Genomic DNA, 18,914 nt, shown 5'->3' with positions numbered 1-18,914 from the left:
CAATATTTTTTAAATGTGTTGGTAAGAATCTAGTTTATTCATGATGATTTTGTCTAGAACTTTTATTCAAAATAATCAATGTAGTGTTATTTTATTGTTTGGCAAATATTTATATTATCAATTACGTATTGTTTTCTATTTTTAGATATGCCTCGCGTGTACGTATCAAAGAATGCAAAGCCCTATAAGAGATATGATCCCTTAATATTAAAAATAGCAAAAGACGCCTATGAAAATGGGAATAAGTCTTTAGTTGAAATAGCTAAACAATTTAACATAAGTGAGTCGGCTTTGCCAAACATGTACCAAGAACAATGAAATCTCAAGGTGGACAAAAATGTGTAAGTAATACGTAGTAAAATATATTAATATTTGTTCAGAGTGGGGGGGTATCCACTTGATTAATCCATGGAATAACCGACACACCTAATCTCTTAACCCAGATAAAAATATCAGCCCCTAAGTACTTATCAAGAACGAAGAAATACAAATCGTTTATAAGAAAGCCCGCTCGTTCGAATTTAGTTGCTTACTTTCCCTTAAACAGAATCCTTTGGGACTACAATAATATTCAGGGTAGCGCGGTCTCCCTCAATGTTCATTCAGAGTTGTCCAATTGCACTGAACTAATTTTAAGTGATGAAATAAATGTTTTTTCTAATTGTCTCACAAATTACAGGAAAAATCTGTCACGGATAATTTCCCAAGTAAATATAAATTAATCATAAGCAATTAAATGTAATCAAGTTTTAGTTATTTTATTTTTTATTTTTGTTGTCAATGCACTGTTGATTGCACCTATAATTGAGGTGACATCAACCATATACTTTTGTCAGTTTTTCAATGTTTTTTATTCATGATCACTTTGTTGTTGCAACTAAATAAATTAATCAATTAAAACCAAGGAGTGCCAGCCCTAACAAATTTCTCTATTAACACAAATTTTGTCCCCATTAACCGCAATTTCCGGGTAAATAGGGATAACGCCTATTTTTTATTTTTTTGCTTAAGTTATTTAAGCAGTTTAAACTGGAATGCTAATTGCATAGCTTTAAATTGGATAACAAAGATACTCCGAAGACTCAATCATTTTGATCCTGAAATAGCATTTTACAATTAACAATTACCATAAAATTGTTCATCAAGTTGGAATTGGTCCCTAATCACCCCGTTTATTACCGGTATTGTAAAAAGAAATGGATGACAGAAAGATGAAAGGATTATCATGTCACAAATTTTTTTTTTAAGCAACTGTGCATCCTTTCTATATACCACACATAATGTCATCACCAGGAAAAGCCTTAACATTTCAATTAGTTTTTGGGAAATAATTACGGTGAATATTTAAAAAATACAATTAATTTCTTAAATTGTCTATCAATACATACCATTTAATAAAATCGTAACTAGTCGCTGTCTGTACATTGAAGACATCTCAGGAAAACTATTATAGGGAACTTTATGAACACAATAGAACGCAAAATAATGATTAGTAGAATCTGTCTGTTTGTCTGTACGTCTGTGCCCACTCATCTCAGAAACAGCTTATTCGATTTAGATGTGGTTTTCACTAATTTATTGTGGTAAGCTTTACTTAACATTTAGTGTTTGTTTCATGTCAATCGGTTCATAAATAAAAAAGTTATGCCAATTTAAAGAATCACGTAGCTGGGCGTTTATAGATTGTTTACGCCTGCGCAGTCGCGCGGGTATGTAAAGCGCGCCGACTACGCGTCGCTGCCTCGGGCACAGTCACAGAAGTCTTGATTTATTTCTGTGGTCACCGTCCTCGCCGAACCCGAGTAAATTAACCCATAGACACATCCCACTGAGTCCTCGCCGGATCTTCACAGAGGGTCGCATTTCCGATCCGGTGGTAGATTCTGCGAAGCACTACCTTTGCTAGGGCCATTGTTAACAACACTCCGGTTTGAGCCCCGTGAGCTCACCTAAACGTCAAGGAGAAATTGAAATAGGTAGCCTCTAAGGCTAACAGCATAGGCAGAAAGAAAAAAAGCGTCGCTGCCTACGGCATTATATTATTCGGAGCGAACGCACGTATTCCGGAGGCGCCTAGGTGGTAGCGTATTAGTTGTCTTCGGTAACACTTGACTGTTTGCATATTTTATTTGTTTATACTTTAGGGTTTATATGGTTTGTAAATACATGTGTTTATTTAGTATGGTTAGACATTTCTTTTTTTGATTTTCTTTATTTCTTCATTTTGTTGAAGTGAAAACTTCTTTAGAATCGTTGTGATTTCAAACCGGATGCAACGGAAAAAACGACAGGTAAGAGACACAAATACAAAAATGTGTAGGATGAAGCCAGCAAAGAATGAGACAGAAATATAAATACTATTGAAGTGAAAACTTCTTTAGCATCGTTGTGATTTGAAAGTCGATGAAACGAAAAAGCGACAGTAGAAAGAGATGGACACATACATTTATAAGATTTAACGTGGGAGAAAATGAGATAGGAAGCATTACAGTGTTTTTTAATACAGCGCCATCTATGAGGTGGTTTATTAATAATGTTTATGAAATCTATTGTTATTATTTTTAATTTAGGATAACACTTGAAGTTAAGATTTTAATTCCCAGAGGGCATTAGCTCATACTATAAAAGATGATGATTTGCAATTATGTACTTGGTCTACTAAGGACAACATTTTACATACATATACATAAGATAATTGTATTTTAGTTTTTGAAGGTTTCACTTCTATCACGTGTGAATTGCATACATGTTTTTATTATTTTTTATTTATTTTTATTGATATGGGTGGACGAGCTCACAGCCCAGCTGGTGTTAAGTGGTTATTAGAGCTCATAGACATCTACAACGTAAATGCGCCACCCACCTTGAAATATAAGTTCTAAGGTCTCAGTATAGTTACAACGGCTATCCCACCTTTCAAACCGAAACGCATTACTGCTTCACGGCAGAAATAGGCGGAGTGGTGGTACACCTACCCGTGCAGACTCAAAAGAGATCCTACCACCAGTCATTACGCAAATTACAATTTTGCGGGTTTTGATTTTTATTAGGTACACGATTCACCGTGGAAGTCAATTGTGAACGTTTGGCAAGTACGTATTTCATTAGGAAAATTAGTACCCGCATACGGGATTCGAACACCGTTGCATCGCTAGATACGAATGATGCACCGGACGTCTTATCCTTTAGGCCATGACGACTTCAAAAAAACTTGTGTAAAAATCTTAAAGTAAGTACTTACAATTTAGTCGCTTGTGATAAGAACATGACATTAGTTTAAGGTTAACATGGTTTGTAAATACTTACAGGATGTATTGTGAGATAAATTATAGGCTTGTAAATACTTATAGGATGTACCTAATAAAAGAATGAGATTAGTTCGATCACAGGAATCTGAAGATTATGAGGCAAGACTCACTACATCTCAGGAACGTCAGGTGAGGTTTCGTGTTACAGAAACTTCGGCTCAGCGAGAATCTCGATTGAGTTCACATCGTTGTCGCATGATGGCCACTCGAATTAGGGAGAACAGGGAACAGCGTGACGCACGTTTGTCCATCGATCGTGAATCTCATGCACTATCGCGTGAGTCTGAGACTTGCACTGATAGGGAATCCCGCCTGAGCCCTGAGAGGGTTCGGACAGCAAATGCCCGGTCTCTGGAGACACTAGAAGAACGGGAAGCACGACTCACTGCCGATCGCGTTTCCATTGAGCCTATGTTTCGTGATGATAATAAATAAAGCCCAAGATCAAGCGCTAAAAGTTGTGGGTGTTAACTAGTTTTCACACGGTCAGCTTTATGTAGATCTGTTTTCTTATTTAGATACACCTCAAAGGAGTAGGACCTACCTTGTATCTCAAATTAATCTCCGCATCATCATCACGCAGTTAAAGCCGTATAATAAAAACCTTGTATCTGTCAAGTGTTAGCAATCCTAGCAATGTTTTGATCCCCGATGGGTATACGTCTAATGTCGTGTATAGAGAAGCATTACTTTAAATTAGATTTTTCTAAATACCTAAAAGATATGTCCAAAAACTCCTGCCCAAAGTCACTATTCCACGCGGACGGAGTCGCGGGCACAGCTAGTATTTTCTAAAATTGAAATCATAGCTTTTGTAATAAATGCCCATTATTTTATGTAGCTCTTTCATGCATTAGGCATGATGCCAAAATTCTGTATACGCGCCAGGGAATACTACCAATAACACTGTTTACTAGGGCACTCTTTATACAGAATGTATTATAGACTGCTACCCTCTATTAAAGATATTTAAGTTATAAATTCTCATCGATGTTATATGTTTAAGTAATGCAGTGATATTTAGCATCATTTGTATGTCTAAACCTATTCTTATAAATCAAAACCTGGCGATACTATGGACCACATTAATCATGTCCATAGACGCTGTTAATAAAAAAAAACTGTCTGCTGCGATTAGCTTCTCTGTTGGAGGTAGATTGATGGGATTTAAAAGATGCACAAAAAAACAACATTGATTTCGGTTATGTTGCTTTTTACTATCAATTTTGGGATGTATGTGTACAAGTATGAATTCGAGGAAAATAAAGGAATACGTAATGTTATACAATTATACTCTACAACCGCAGTACTCATTACGAACAAACATTACTTACATAGTTTCGATATAGTAACACTACTCTTTTTTGTTCGAACGCTCACCACTCACATTTATATATGAGAGCATTTTAAACAATTTTTCATAGAAATTGAATTGATTTAAAATTAAATATCCAAGCTAAAGAAAGACAATTCATTCTTTGCAATAGAATACAAAATACTGCGTAACATACTAACTGTACAGACACATAAAAACTTATAATAGAAATATCATCGGTGTCCATCTGTATATTATTATATAATATTTTTATCATAAGATCGCTTAACGATGCATACAAACGAACAATATTCTCACTGCATATCGTAAAACTGGTGAAAAAGTCGCGATAAAACCTAAAATTCACGTACTGAAAGTCTAAAAATATATTATAATAGATTTCAAATGTCTATACATAGATGAGTGTTCAGTACGCGCCCAAAGGGAGCGTCTAGCGCGCGTCATTACATTACAATACTAGATACGACGACGCGAACCGGTCCCGCAGTCGTAGGCGGTCATGCACAGCACACGCGTCGCTTGCTCCGGTCGGCCCGGGGACTAGACACGGCGGCGGCCGACGCTTACAAAACGTTCGCATTCAAAACAAAATAACACGTATGTATACTATTTATAGAGCGACGCGCGCGATTCAGACGAATACTTTGGCGAGACCGTCGGCGCCCGCACTAGCGATGTACGGCCGCAACGGGTGGAAGGCGACGTCGAGGATGCTTTCGTCGAACTTCTTGCGGTGCGCGGTGATCTCCTGCACGCAAGTCTTCGTGTCGAGATTCCAGAGGCGCACGGAGCAGTCGTGCGAGCCCGATAGCAGGAACAGGCCGTTGGGATCGAGAGCGAGTCCCGTGACGGCGTCCAAGTGGGCCACCATCGCGTGCGAGCACTGCCCCGAGACCGCGTCCCAGAACCGAATGTGTCGGTCCTCGTGCGCGGTCACCAACATCGGCAGCGTCGGATGAGAACGAACGCGGTTCGCGGGACTGTCGCAACCCAACCGCAACACGGCCTGGAATTTTAACAAATAAAGAACAATTATACAGTTCCAATTTTATAATAGTAAAATAAGCCTTGCAAATTCTTAGCATTTTGAGACAAAACAAACGTTTAATCAAAGTAGTGTAGAATAGGGGATCGCAGCGCATAAAATAAAACTTTCCCTGTTCCAAAATCTTTTCTTCTAATAATAATTAATAATTAACACTTTTATTACGTCTTGCTCATTTTTCAGCCGTCTTCGCCATCTTCCAATCCTCTGTCATTCTGTCTCATTCTCTTCTCCCTTTCTTTCCGTTTTCTCTCACTCACATCTTAACGCTCCATTTCACACTCTTTTCATACGTTCCATTCTTACCAATCCTACAGTAGTATACTTTTTTTGCTTCATTGATAACTTTTAACTACAGTAGGTATTCGTAGAAGCTGTCATAACATTATTTACGAACCTGGCCAGTCTCAAGGTCGTAGAGCAGAAGAGATCCGTCGCGGTAAGCGACTGCGGCTCGCGAGGCTGCGTCGGCAAAGTCGAGAGCAGCGGGCGCGGGCGAGGGCGCCAAGGCGGGCCCGGCGGCGGGGGGCGGGCCGTCGTCCGGACGCAGCGTCGCCAGCAGGGGGCGCGGGGCTCGCGGCGCCCACAGCCGCACCGTGCCGTCCGCCGATGCAGACGCCAGTCGTCCGCACGCACTCGCCAGCGACCACACCGCATCCGTGTGTTCGCGTAGAACCGCACCCTGTACAAAAACCCATCGCTCATTAAAATCAATAACCCAAACACAGAAAGCTGTAATATTATAAGTACAATAAATTTTAATAAATTTAAATTGAATATAGTGTACAAAAAAATTATTTTATTTAAAAAAAAGCGTGAGGTGCATGGTGTTATTAGTTATAAATATTTTTCTGACAGATATGAGTAGAAGAATTATTATTTCAATAATATCTTAAAAAGCACCCCATGATTCTTTTAAAATAAAAAAATTTTTTTTACACTGTTTTCAATTAAAATTTATTGAAATTTATTTTCAATTTTTTAGTTGAATTTTATATAAAGCGTATTTTTTAGTTTTTTTTAACTATTAATTATTTTTAATTTTTTAGTTAAATTTTCTATAAAAGCGTATTTTTAAAACTATTAAGTACTTTAACATCAATTCCTGCCTTATCAACTACAGATAAAAAGTATATAAATTGGCAAAAATCTTATTTTGCAAATTGAATAATGGAATAATCTCATCAAAGTGTATTGTTATCGGTCCTTTATAAATCTACAAAGAATGAAATCTGGCCCTTTAAAGTGGGTCAAAATCGCGTCTAAAGGAGTCAGTTACAAACATACAATACAAGTTTGCAATAGGCAGCGACTTGACTCTGCCCCTGGCATTGCTGAAGTCCATGGGCGACGGTAACCACTCACCTTCAGGTGGGCCGTATGCTCGTCTGCCTACAAGGGCAATAAAAAAAAGTGAAGCTAATATAAAGCGTGTAAAAAGCACGAGATTACCTGGACAGCGGGATCATACGGATCGTACGGGTCAGCGGTGGGAGGAGGTAGGTTCCAGACTCGAATGGTGCCGTCGAGCCCTCCGGAGAAGCATTCCTCAGAGCGCGGCGCCCCCATGGCGAGACAGAGCACGGGCGCTGAGTGCGCGCGGAACGTGTACAGTGGCTCCACATCCAGACCAGCCGATCTCTTCGCAGGTACGGTACGTTGCAAGTTCCATAACTTCAATGTGTGATCCTCGGATGCTGTCACCAGCGCCGCTTCTGTCGGATGGAATGCGATAGCGCGGACCTGAAAAGAAAATTTTGTCAGCGACAGCACAAAAGGTTGGGTCTGTTAAAAATTAAAATACGGCATATTAAAGTCAGAGGTGTACCCCATCAAAGTGCGAGCGGAGCGTGTATTTGGCGTTCCACGTCTTGCGGAAAGATTCTTTATTAGCGCCGGCAACATCATAAGCTTCGGGCTCGTTGCTGACGGTGAGCTGGGCAAGCTCTCCGAGTCCGAGCGTCTCCTCGTCAGCCTCCCCGGCGCCGCTCCCGCTGCCGACGCTGCTCGACGCCGCACTCGCACTCGCACTGCCGCCGCTCGTTACTCCTATATCATTCCAAATTATATTAAACATTTTTTTTTATAGCTTTGATGGGTGGATGAGCTCACAGCCCACCTGATGTTAACTGGTTACTGGAGCCCATAGACATTTACAACGTAAATGCGCCACCCACCTTGAGATATAAGTTCTAACGTCTCAAGTATGGCTGCCCCACCCTTCAAACCGAAACGCATTACTGCTTCACGGCAGAAATAGGCAGGGTGGTGGTACCTACCCGCGCGGACTCACAAGAGGTTCTACCACCAGTAATTACGCAAATTATAATTTTTGCGGGTTTGATCTTTATTACATGATGTTATTCCTTCACCGTCGAAGTTAATCGTGAACATTTGTTGAGTACGTTTTTCATTAAAAAAATTGGTACCCGCCTGAGATTCGAACACCGGTGCATCGCTCAACACGAATGCACCGGACGTCTTATCCTTTAGGCCACGACGACTTCTAATCGACTTCGATATATCTATCTAGTTTAACATCTATCTAATCGTAGTTTTATCCAATACTGTATTGGGTTAAAAAAAATACATCTATATTCTGACATTTTGTGGAATGCAATAACTTCCGTTTCTTCTTAGTAAGATCCATATTCTATTTTGTTATATTTACAGACTATATTATGCCTTAAATACATATTTACAGTATTTTGTAAATTATCACCTTGAATTTTATTTAATGTTTACTTTGTAAAAGTTTATGAACAGAGCATATTGCAACATTTTACACATATTCTTGGGTTTATTGAAACATTTTCTTCATGTGTGTACAAAATTTTATCATGAGAAATGTTGAGAATAGTTTTTAAATTGGTAATCCATCCGCAGATATCCAAAATAATTAAGAAGTGAAAAAATCCTATTCTGATGGTTCCATCTTATAATGAATAACAAACAGACCAATTAGTTCATAGAATGAATCTAAAATCATTGATTTAAAAAACAGGTACTAATAATACCTTTTTTTTTATTGCCCTTGTAGGCAGACGAGCATACGGCCCACCTGATGGCGAGTGGTTACCGTCACCCATGGACCTCAGCAATGCCAGGGGCAGAGCCAAGCCGCTGCCTACCTCTATAATCCTTATCCAAAATCCCTAGTTATGCTCAAATTATATAAGTTGTCACATTAGACTAATAAAAGGCATTGTGGTATCAAACCATAACTTACATGTGAATTGCCTATGACATGGTATTATCGTACCTTCTACACCACTAATCCATAGTTGTAGTGTGCTCAAATTATTATTTTTGGTATCTCTAACTACGTCTACTCCTCCTGCTAACTGTTTTTTTGAGTTTTAGGATATATTGGATCCCACATAGGTTAGTGCCACTGTCATACCTATTTTTGTCACAATACCATAATGCATTCAGGCCTGTAGTGAGCTTCTCATCCATGTTAGTTAAAAAGCAACAAAATAAAATAACTTAAAACTTTTCACATTACTTACCACCTTGATACTCATCCCCCTGGCCAGCACTTACGACTTCATTTATAGTAAGCATATTAAGCTCATTCAAAACTTCTTCTGCTTCATGATCGACCTCTTCACCTAGAATACAATAATTATTACATTAGAAATAAATTATTAGATGTAAAAAACAATTAAATATAAAAAGCCTAAATAATAACTGAAAATCGAAAAATAATAAGTAGACTATAATTTTAAACACAACTTGAATACTGGTAAAGGTATTATTACCCTTGAGGAAGTTTAAATAGCACATTAATACTCTTTTTTTTCGCAGGCACATTTTTTTTTTCTCCTACCTATGTTGATAGCCTTGAGAGGCTATTTCAACATCGCCCTAACGTTTGTAGGTGAGCTCACGTAGCTCAAACCGGAGTGTTGCTAACACTGACCCTAGCAAGAGACGTGCTTCGCAGAATCTACCACCGGATCGGAAATGCGACCCACTGAGAAGATCCGGCGAGAAACTCAGTGGGCGCTCACAGGCACGTAATTATTCTCACACAGCTAGGATAAATCAAAAGAAACATCTTATGATGATCAAAGGGTTAAGCTTTAAAGCATGCCAAAGAAATAGACATACATTTGAATAAAATTACTCTGCTCTCAGTCTGATAAGAAAATGTATCAGCCTAGGTAGTATTACTGCATGTCTATGGGTGGCAGCATTCACATTTGTGATATCTACCAACTCTGTCAACCAATGATCGCAAGCTAGGCTGTGATCTTGTCTACCTATCCGGTGCAATGAAAAGGTAAGTGAGTGGCTACTGTTTATTTTAGATTTGATAGTGATTTCTCCTCCTCGTCCCACTCCTCCTCAATCTGATGCGTCAACAAATTTCTTGTTTATAGCCTTTCCTATATTGCTGATAAACTGAACCCAGATTGAAAATTCCTGAATTGTCTCATACTTGTGTAGAGAATGACTGACCATGAGAAAATGCTATTACCCTGTTTACCAGAAGCGTGAAGAGTCTGTTTGGCATCGAGATCGTCAATTTCGTCCATATCCATTTCTTGATTGGTCAAGAACTCGAAGTTAGCGAATACTGCAGCTGTCTCCTGTACGGACATCCCTTCATCATTGTAACCGCCTCCAGACGAACCGCTCGTTTTGCGTGGCTCTTTACCTGTGTAATTATACAAATGTTAAATTAATGCTGACAACAATATTGATACATGATGTCAATCTTAATTTCATCGTAGACAACTTTCAACAACTTTCCCACCCTTCCAACAACTGCACGGATGAAATGATTGCTTTGTGGCAGAAATACGCAGGATCACCTAAATGGTAGTAGTCACTCTAGTCATAATTTCGAATCATATGCGATACCGAATTCAGAGTGATTTAAAACTTAAACAAATATTTCAATTTGATTTATGTATTTTCAACACTGTCACAATGCAAAATAAATGAACAAAAACTTACCATAGTCATATTTGCGAACCATATGGTTCGCAGAGTAATCGCATCTGTCGTGCTGTTGTTTTTCATAGTTTCTGTAGTTCGAGTTATCTGAATCCTCGTTCTTCAAACCGAGGAGAGCGCGTACCCTATTAGAGCGCACGTCCAGAATTGTATCCGTGTAGCCTATTTCCTGTCAAACAATATTCTTTTTAATTTATTGTTCAAATTTGTTGACAATAAACGTTTTACAAATTTATGATCATGTTATAAGAAGCGTTTTATTGAATAATTAACAAAATAATTGAATAAGCAATTTTGAAAAGGGTACAACCCTGAAAATGTAAAATGTTCAGGAAATGAAAAAAACTGATTATTTTCTAAAGCAGTGTAAAATTTAAAATATTAACTTTTGAGATATCTTTTAGTGTTAATTAGCAATTGAAAATTACTGGCATTATTATAAAATGGGTGTAGGTAAGCCTCAAAACTACATGTATATGAAAAAACGTATTTGACAAAATATGCGACATGTGCCCTTTTCGAAATTGCATATTCAATTGTACAAACCTGCAAGTACTGTTTTATAAATTGTCTTCCCTGCTTCCATTGCGTGCGTTCCACTGGTTCGGGCTCTGTCGCTGACTCTTCCGGCGGGGGCCTTACGTCTCCTTGTTGCAACTCCACTCCATACTTGAGCTTGTGGAATTTTGCTCTTTCTTGCTTTAATGCATATTCAAGCATTTTAATCCGCCTCACGAGATCATTTTTTAAATTTTCTTGACCCTTCCTCTCACCTTGGAGAAAGGCGATCCGTGCCTATCCATTAAAAAAAAATCATGATTAAATGTAAATAAAAGCCTTTTTTACAATGAAGATATTTTTTATAGTTTACGTCTTAGAGTAAGGTTAGTTCCTTCAAATCTAGTACAAAAAAAGATAAATACTCAGGTACAGTGAGTGCACTGAAGAATTTCCCGAAGATTTCTCAATATTCTGCATTTTACGCCGATAATTTTAAGAAGTATTTTAAAAATTTATGAGAACATATCGTACAAATTTTTTGTAACGGAAAAATCATTCATGAACTTCATTCACCAACTAACTGATTAATGGAATGAAGGCTAACTTAACTTAAGCTTTGTATCCACCTACTTAAGATTATATCTATACTATGCTTACCTACACCTTTAATCGCAACGATTTACGAAAACAGTCTAAGAAGTCGATTGATACTGAATTTTGTAAATTTATCTATCTAGGTGGCGTTTGCAAAATTTGTGAGTAGGTTGTAATAAATGTAAATAACTGCATTTGTATCAATTTAATCTCATTATAATGACAATTTAATCCACTATGTAATCTAACCATAGTTCGTTAGCTGAAAATAATTAATAGCAAAAATACAAAAAAAAATTATTCCCTGTGTGTGCTTAAATTAAACCAACCGATCAAGGTATGACAGCCCGTACAACGTAGTGGATCGTACATAGGTACGCAAGTAGATCAGAAAATTCAAAGAGATCCGTTTCAGAGAAATATGGTCACTAATCTAGAAAAAATATGCGTCGGTATATAGGGTACGTGAAGACTTGGTCGCCAGGTTTTGTATTTGGACATGATCAAACAGTGATGACTCCGCTTTCTATTTTAGAGCCGACCCTCCCCGTGCATCAGGGCAATACCGGTGAAGCAGCTTATGAAGACAAGGGTTCTTGCTTTGGGCATTATTATTATGATAAAGAGCTATAAGGTTGATGGAAATCTGCGCTCCGCAAACTAACTCACGGTCCGGCCCAGCAAGGCAGAGCGCTTGGACATGAGTCTTACTAAATCCCACGACAGTCCTACCACTACTATATAAAGTAAATATGACACCTCTAAGTTTTTGATTACTACAACTCAGTGGTAGACGAAATCTCATATTTAAGTCTAAGAAAATTGTGGTTTTGCAAGATTGGAAGGCAATTTCTGTCTGATTTTCAAGTATACAGTAAAAACAGTCTCAAAGTAAAACTCCTGTGTCGTCGTATGGATTGTCAGGCAACTACGTAACCCTCGGAAGATTCCTAGCCCAATAAATCAAATCAATGTTTCATACCTAATAGAACAAATGACAATGAAGTATGCCAATATTTGTAGTCCGAGTGTACTTTTTGGTTATGACGTGATTCAAACTTTGCGTCAACCCCAAATTTTATAATGCTTGTTTATAGTGTAACCGCAATTAATGAACAACGTTTTACAATAAAAGGAACCCGCAAGTTTTATAAATATATGTACTGATGTTATTTATACACGCAGGTCGATACCGCATGTCTCTTCATAACGAAGCAATCGTTCGTACCGATTGGGGAGATTAACAGACATGACTTAACAGAAGGCAGATTGTGGGCCGGTAGGCCATGGGTAAGTCTGTCCATCTTTGTTAAACATACTCAAGTTAAAAAGGCCGTGAATATTATTTCGTAAATAAAACAATATCAGGGTAACCATCGATTGTGGTTTCAATGAAATTAGTCATTTTTCAAGATACTCTATTTTGTTCAAAATGAAGGGACATACTTACACTAAGACTAGAACACGGATTAACTTCTGTGCGAATGGAATATACGTGGCTGTATGGTGTGCGCGTAGAAAAAGAACCTTAGAATGAGCAGCAGAGTTATCTGAATATTATACCAGCGTACTACCATCGCCAAGAGGCATTTACTGATCGTAGGGACTCATATTACTGTTTCTTCCTCCGAAACTAAAGCAATTTAAACATTATTTCAAAATTAACCTAAGCCAAAATTAACTTCATTAAAATAAGCAAAATTTATTAAATTATTGCCAACTTGTTTTTTTTTCTGGGTGTCTAAAAATTAAATAAATCAGTAGTTTTATTATATTTTAATAATCATAATTTTGGAAGGAAATTCTTTAAATAATTACTTATATAACAAAAGGTACGGGCATGGAAGTGATAGATAGTGTGCTATTTGCTCCAGGGTCGTTCAGGCCAAAGAAGAACCATCAATATGGGCTAAACGTAACTCGAGTTTCCTTGCAAATTATGGAGGTGCAAATTTCAATGCTTTAAATCCAAACTACATCACAGAAAAAATATAACATTGTAAATTCGACAATTTGGTGATATTTAAAACACTCAACTGACCGCAAATTCACTACGATTGCCGTTATTTGAGATCCAAATGAACAGCCAGTTACATACAATGTTGAGCCAACAGAGTTTCTCGCCGGATTCAGTAGGTCGCGATTCGCGCGCAGTGGCTAGATTCTGTGAAGCAGTGCTCTTGCTAGGGCTAGTGTTAGCAAATTCTCTCCGAATAAGCCCTGAGTAAGTAAGCTCACCTACCCGTTCGGACGTAGCTGGAATAGCCCCCTAAGCTACCGGCGAATAGGAAGGGAAAAATATAAAATGTCGAATGTCCAGTTGTGTAAGTAAGTAAGTTTCCCTAGATGTTTTTTTTTTGTTTTCGAAGTGGATTTCTTTACATTAATTCCTTTACTGGTTGGTCGCCTTTATAAAAGGAATATTACGTGGACGGTCAGATCTTTTTTTGTCACAAACAGAAGACCTTTTATCACTACATAGTATAAAACAAAGTCGCTTTCTCTGTCCCTATATCTGTCCCTATGTATTCTTAAATCTTTAAAACTACGCAACGGATTTTGATGCGGTTTTTTTTAATAGATAGAGTGATTGAAGAGGAAGGTTTTTGTGTATAATAACATCCATTAAATAGTGGAGGAATCAATAATAAATTACGGTTTCTGAATCGAAGCGAGGGCGGGTCGCTAGTTACATATATACATCGATTGCTCGGTGTACAAGCTCATTCGACTCATACTACGCGGAAATGTAAAAATCTCTGGACTTTACGTAATGCTATCACAAAGATTCGGTTCCTTTGCCTACTCCTTTAAAACATCAGAAATTATTTAAAAAAGATAGGAACCAAAATGAAGAGGCAAAGTAATTTTCATTTTTTTATTATTGCCTAGATTTTTTATTATTGCCTACGAACTCCTGGTATCAAGTGGTTACTGGAGCCCATAGACATCTCCGACGTAAATGCGCCACCCACCTTCAGATATAAGTTCTAAGGTCTCAAGTATAGTTACAACGGCTACCCCACCCTTCAAACGGAAACGTATTACTGCTCCACGGCAGAAATAGGCAGGATGGTGGTACCTACCCGCGCGGACTCACAAGACGTCCTACCACCAGTAATTACGCAAATTATAGTTGTGCGGGCTTGATTTTTATTACACGATGTTATTCCTTCACCGTGGAAGTCAATCGCGAACATTTGTTAAGTACGTATTTCATTAGAAAAATTGCTACCTGTCTGCGGGATTCGAATACCGTTGCATCGGTACCTAGAAAAGAATGCACCGGACGTCTTATCCTTTAGGCCACGAGACGACTTCAATAGCTTTCCTTATAGCTTCCCTTATTCAGTGTATCAAAAAAGTGTCGAACGGTGATGACAAAACTCTCAAAGAAAAAACCCACATTCCAACGATCTTGCTCATTATTGGTTCATTATAACGGAAGACCTCAGACTGCTCAGACAAGTCGTTTCAAAATTACTAGTATTTTTTTAAATATTGCGACAACGTATACACGCACACGTTCCATTAATCCAGTTGGTTCCCCTTAATACTACACACCACCCGTCGTAGCACTATTCATTATTACTATCCATATTTCTAGAAGCATTAAACTCTTTGATACTGCGTTTTCAGGGATCCTTCTCCTAGATGTTTCAGCAGTTATATGACGTCCTACAAAAGTAGTTTCAAAAAGTCCTTAGCGATTGACGAGAGTTGATCTATGCTTCCTGACATTGCTGATATTCATTAGCGATAGTGACCATTGACCAAGTGAGTCGTAAAGCTCATGTACTTTCAATAGAAACAGAAAAGCTGATATTTTTTTTGTCTTCTTTAAGTAAATAAGCGAGCTTATGGCTCCCTTGATGTGGGTGGATAAGAGTGATGCGCTTGATGACGTTAGATTTCCCGTTTGGCTCTACGCCCTGAATTGAATTGCCAAATCGTTGCATTTTCGCGACAACCAAACTTGATGTGTTCTCTGTCAGCGCAATTCGAGGATATCGCATCGTCTTCTTCGAAGTATCATTTATATTGGTCAGGACATGGCTCTGAGACCCAAAATAAGGTGCTCGGTGCAGACTTCGAATAGTGAGGCGAGCCACGCCTGGAACCCTGCAATAAGGACACTGGGGCTGCAAACCCAGGGTACTACGCATCGTGGTCTGGTGTTTCTGGAACTGATTCACGCGTACTTCGCTTGGTAAATTGTGACTGAGAACATTTCACACTCAGTTTAACGCTGGGGCTTAGCACCCATCTCTCTCTCGGCAATAATCCGTAACTTTCAACCCACCAGTCAATTTTCTTGATTCCATTCTCCTTTGCCACAGCTTTAATAGGTTTGAAGGTTATTGCATGGCTATCAAATACCTGCACTAGTACCCACTTTCCTATTCTCTTTTTCCATATTGCAAATAAATTTTAACTGCACACTTGCAGACTTGCCTGCTTAGTGAGCACTTTGCAAGAATTGACTGTGGTGTCAGCTTAAAATAGCTTTGCCCATATCTTCTCATGGATGTCGTTAAAGGCGATTGAGGATTCACCTGAGATAGGGCACCAGCATTCTCATAGTATTATAAGAGTTCACTGGAATCGCTAATCGGCAACTACCGGTGGTAGAACAGGTCACTATACCTATTTTTGCAGTGAAGTGGTCATGCATTCCAGTTTGAAGGGTGAGATATTTGTCATACAATAAATGGCAGCTTTGATTCATGACTTAAAGTGGTACAAATTACATTGATGTTTATGGGCTATAGTAACCAATTTATACCGAGTATAGTATAGACTCATTTACTCTTGTAAACAATAAAATATGAATTAAAATAGAATAGAAACAAAAGCTTGTGGAATACCTTTTATAAACTTACTAATCAATCTGTAATCTTAGAGGGAAAATATCATAACAGCTAAAATATACTATTTTATGAATTTAAGTTTTCAATTGTAACTCAGTTCTTCCTCAAAAAGAAAAATACCTCAATTCTAGTTGGGTAAAACTTGGAAAGTGAGAGACAAATACTTATCAATACTTTTTAAAAACTTCTAGATAGGCCATAGACCATTTCTACAACATAGCTATCTCACAGAATCCGAGAGGGATGGAGGACTTACTAGCTTTTTATGACCGCGCAACAAAATCACCATTGGTCCTTACTGCTTCTAAACTATTGATTACTGTTGGATTAAAATGGACCTGTTTAATGCAACAGTACCAAAAAGTATCCCTGCAAGCTTCCAAGATTACGGAGGTTTCTAAGATTGATATTTTGAAGATTTGAGGCTTCTGGGTTTGACTCAGTTTTAGTCACTTGAGTGATAAAACATAGTTTTATCTAATAATAGCCTTGCTTAAGAACTTGTTCAAATGAATTTATTAAAAACATGTTACTGGTTACAATTATGTAGTTTACTTTTAAAGTATTTAATTGTTTAGCATCTTTATTGTATGACAAACCACTGCCTATTTAACATTACCATTAATTCCCATCATCATTTATAAAAACAACAAAATTGATGATTACTTTTTACTGCACATGCAATATCATTCACTTTAAAACAACCTGCTCAAACTGAACCAGCAAAAATAAGCAAAACGGTGTAGGGGAATAAACTAAAATTTCCCTAACCTCATAACGGTAAGAACTAATCATATTGGCGCAATGTACTACCCCTCAAAAGTAATATTATACAAAGATGTTGGGTAAAAACTTTTTGAATTAACCGTAATATATATACCATTTAAACAATGTAGCATAGAATATTTTCCTTTCAAATATGTGAATGTTAATTTTTAGGTAAAACAAATATAAATTTTCTAGCTTTCAAAAAAAATTTTTTACTGTTTAACTAACATTGACAATATTCTCACTATACATGCGATTCAATTTATTATGAAAGAGATAATTTGAATACGTTTCTTTGTTGGTTTTAGACTTATAAATTATAATTTCTCAATTTATTTTTTATTACAGGATGTTAACTAACATTGTAATAAAGCAGTCAAATAGGTGTTGCTTTTTAACTGATAAATGTTTTATTTCTTAACACTTCTAAGCATATACTTAGTAGTACTATATTTAGTAGTTAAAAATATTGTAATTCTCTAAGTAGCATATACATAAAAATGTTAAATACTAATTTTAGTAGGATAAAGTACTTCAATTGTCTACTTCCAAAGCACATTATTGAATATGGTATAATATTCATAGCAAACCACTGTAATCGACAAAGATGTTATCAAATAAAAAATATAAATAATAATACCTCAAATTCTGCTTTGTCCACCTCCCATTGTGATCTCTCCAGTTCGAATCTCGCCCATTCGTGTTGGATAAAATGCAAAATGCCCGGTATTGAATACTGAACACTTTGACTGGGTTCTTCATTTTGTTTATTATTTACACTGACTCCAATTTGAGATCCCACTTGCCCTCCGTTGTGATGAGATACGGAGTTATCATCCATGGCTGTAGGGATTTTCATGACATGGCCACCATTACCGAACTAAACTTGTCACACACCTATTATAACTATGACCAAGAACTATTTAAAATGAAATACTAACACATTATTAAATACTATTTTTCAAACAACGTCCACAGATGTGCCACCATCTAAAATAATTTTTATCGACGATTTCATGAATGACAAAAATTATTGCATGACGGAAAGAAAAGTCTCATCGACGTCCGTTCGCTACATTGCTTTTAAAATGTTGCCCTATTCAAACGGTTAGATTTTCTAACATAAAAAACCTACAGGGATTAAGTACTAAACTCAACTGAATTAATGTTATCGATGTAAATTATAGATTTTATAGATCTTACATGGTTAAAATGACGAGATTAACTGCTGTCAAGTAGTCATCAGATCCTTAATCTGAAAGAACATCTCTATGCTGTCTACGTTGATTTAAAGTGGTACGTTTAAACTAAGTCGCGTAATATTATTGCTGTTGCTTTGTAGCATAAATGATAGCAGTACCGACTCGGACGGGTGCAATTATATACCATTTCCAGTCACAAAAAAATACAACTACGGCTTAAGATATTGGCGATTTAGTTTGACACCATCCAAAAGTAGAATGGGTTTCTGGGGTCGCCAGATCTTCTCAGTTGATCGCGATTGCTATCTGGTCCATCAAGTC

At 37.4% G+C, this 18,914-nt stretch overlaps 1 protein-coding gene across 4 annotated transcripts; it reads right to left on the bottom strand.

The window, feature by feature from the left end:
* Positions 1 to 4,504: 4,504 nt before the first annotated feature.
* On the bottom strand, positions 4,505 to 18,643 carry LOC101742459 (striatin-3). Of its 4 annotated transcripts, none has more exons than XM_004929428.5 (9): positions 18,032 to 18,643; positions 11,204 to 11,452; positions 10,658 to 10,826; positions 10,176 to 10,355; positions 9,202 to 9,303; positions 7,518 to 7,738; positions 7,142 to 7,432; positions 6,087 to 6,371; positions 4,505 to 5,650 (listed from the first exon to the last, which is right to left on the bottom strand). In XM_004929428.5, exons 1-9 carry the CDS (start codon positions 18,248 to 18,250, stop codon positions 5,276 to 5,278), a joined length of 2,091 nt encoding a protein of 696 aa, XP_004929485.1. In that variant the 5' UTR covers positions 18,251 to 18,643; the 3' UTR covers positions 4,505 to 5,275. The 4 variants fall into 4 exon arrangements, with proteins under 4 accessions (XP_004929485.1, XP_062527385.1, XP_004929486.1 ...); XM_062671401.1 differs by having other exon boundaries at positions 9,205 to 9,303; XM_004929429.5 differs by having other exon boundaries at positions 10,185 to 10,355.
* Positions 18,644 to 18,914: the final 271 nt, after the last annotated feature.

This window comes from Bombyx mori, chromosome 12 (genome assembly GCF_030269925.1).
Source record: "Bombyx mori chromosome 12, ASM3026992v2".
Taxonomy (NCBI): Eukaryota; Metazoa; Arthropoda; class Insecta; order Lepidoptera; family Bombycidae; genus Bombyx; species Bombyx mori.
This window is presented reverse-complemented; position numbering and strand designations above follow the sequence as displayed.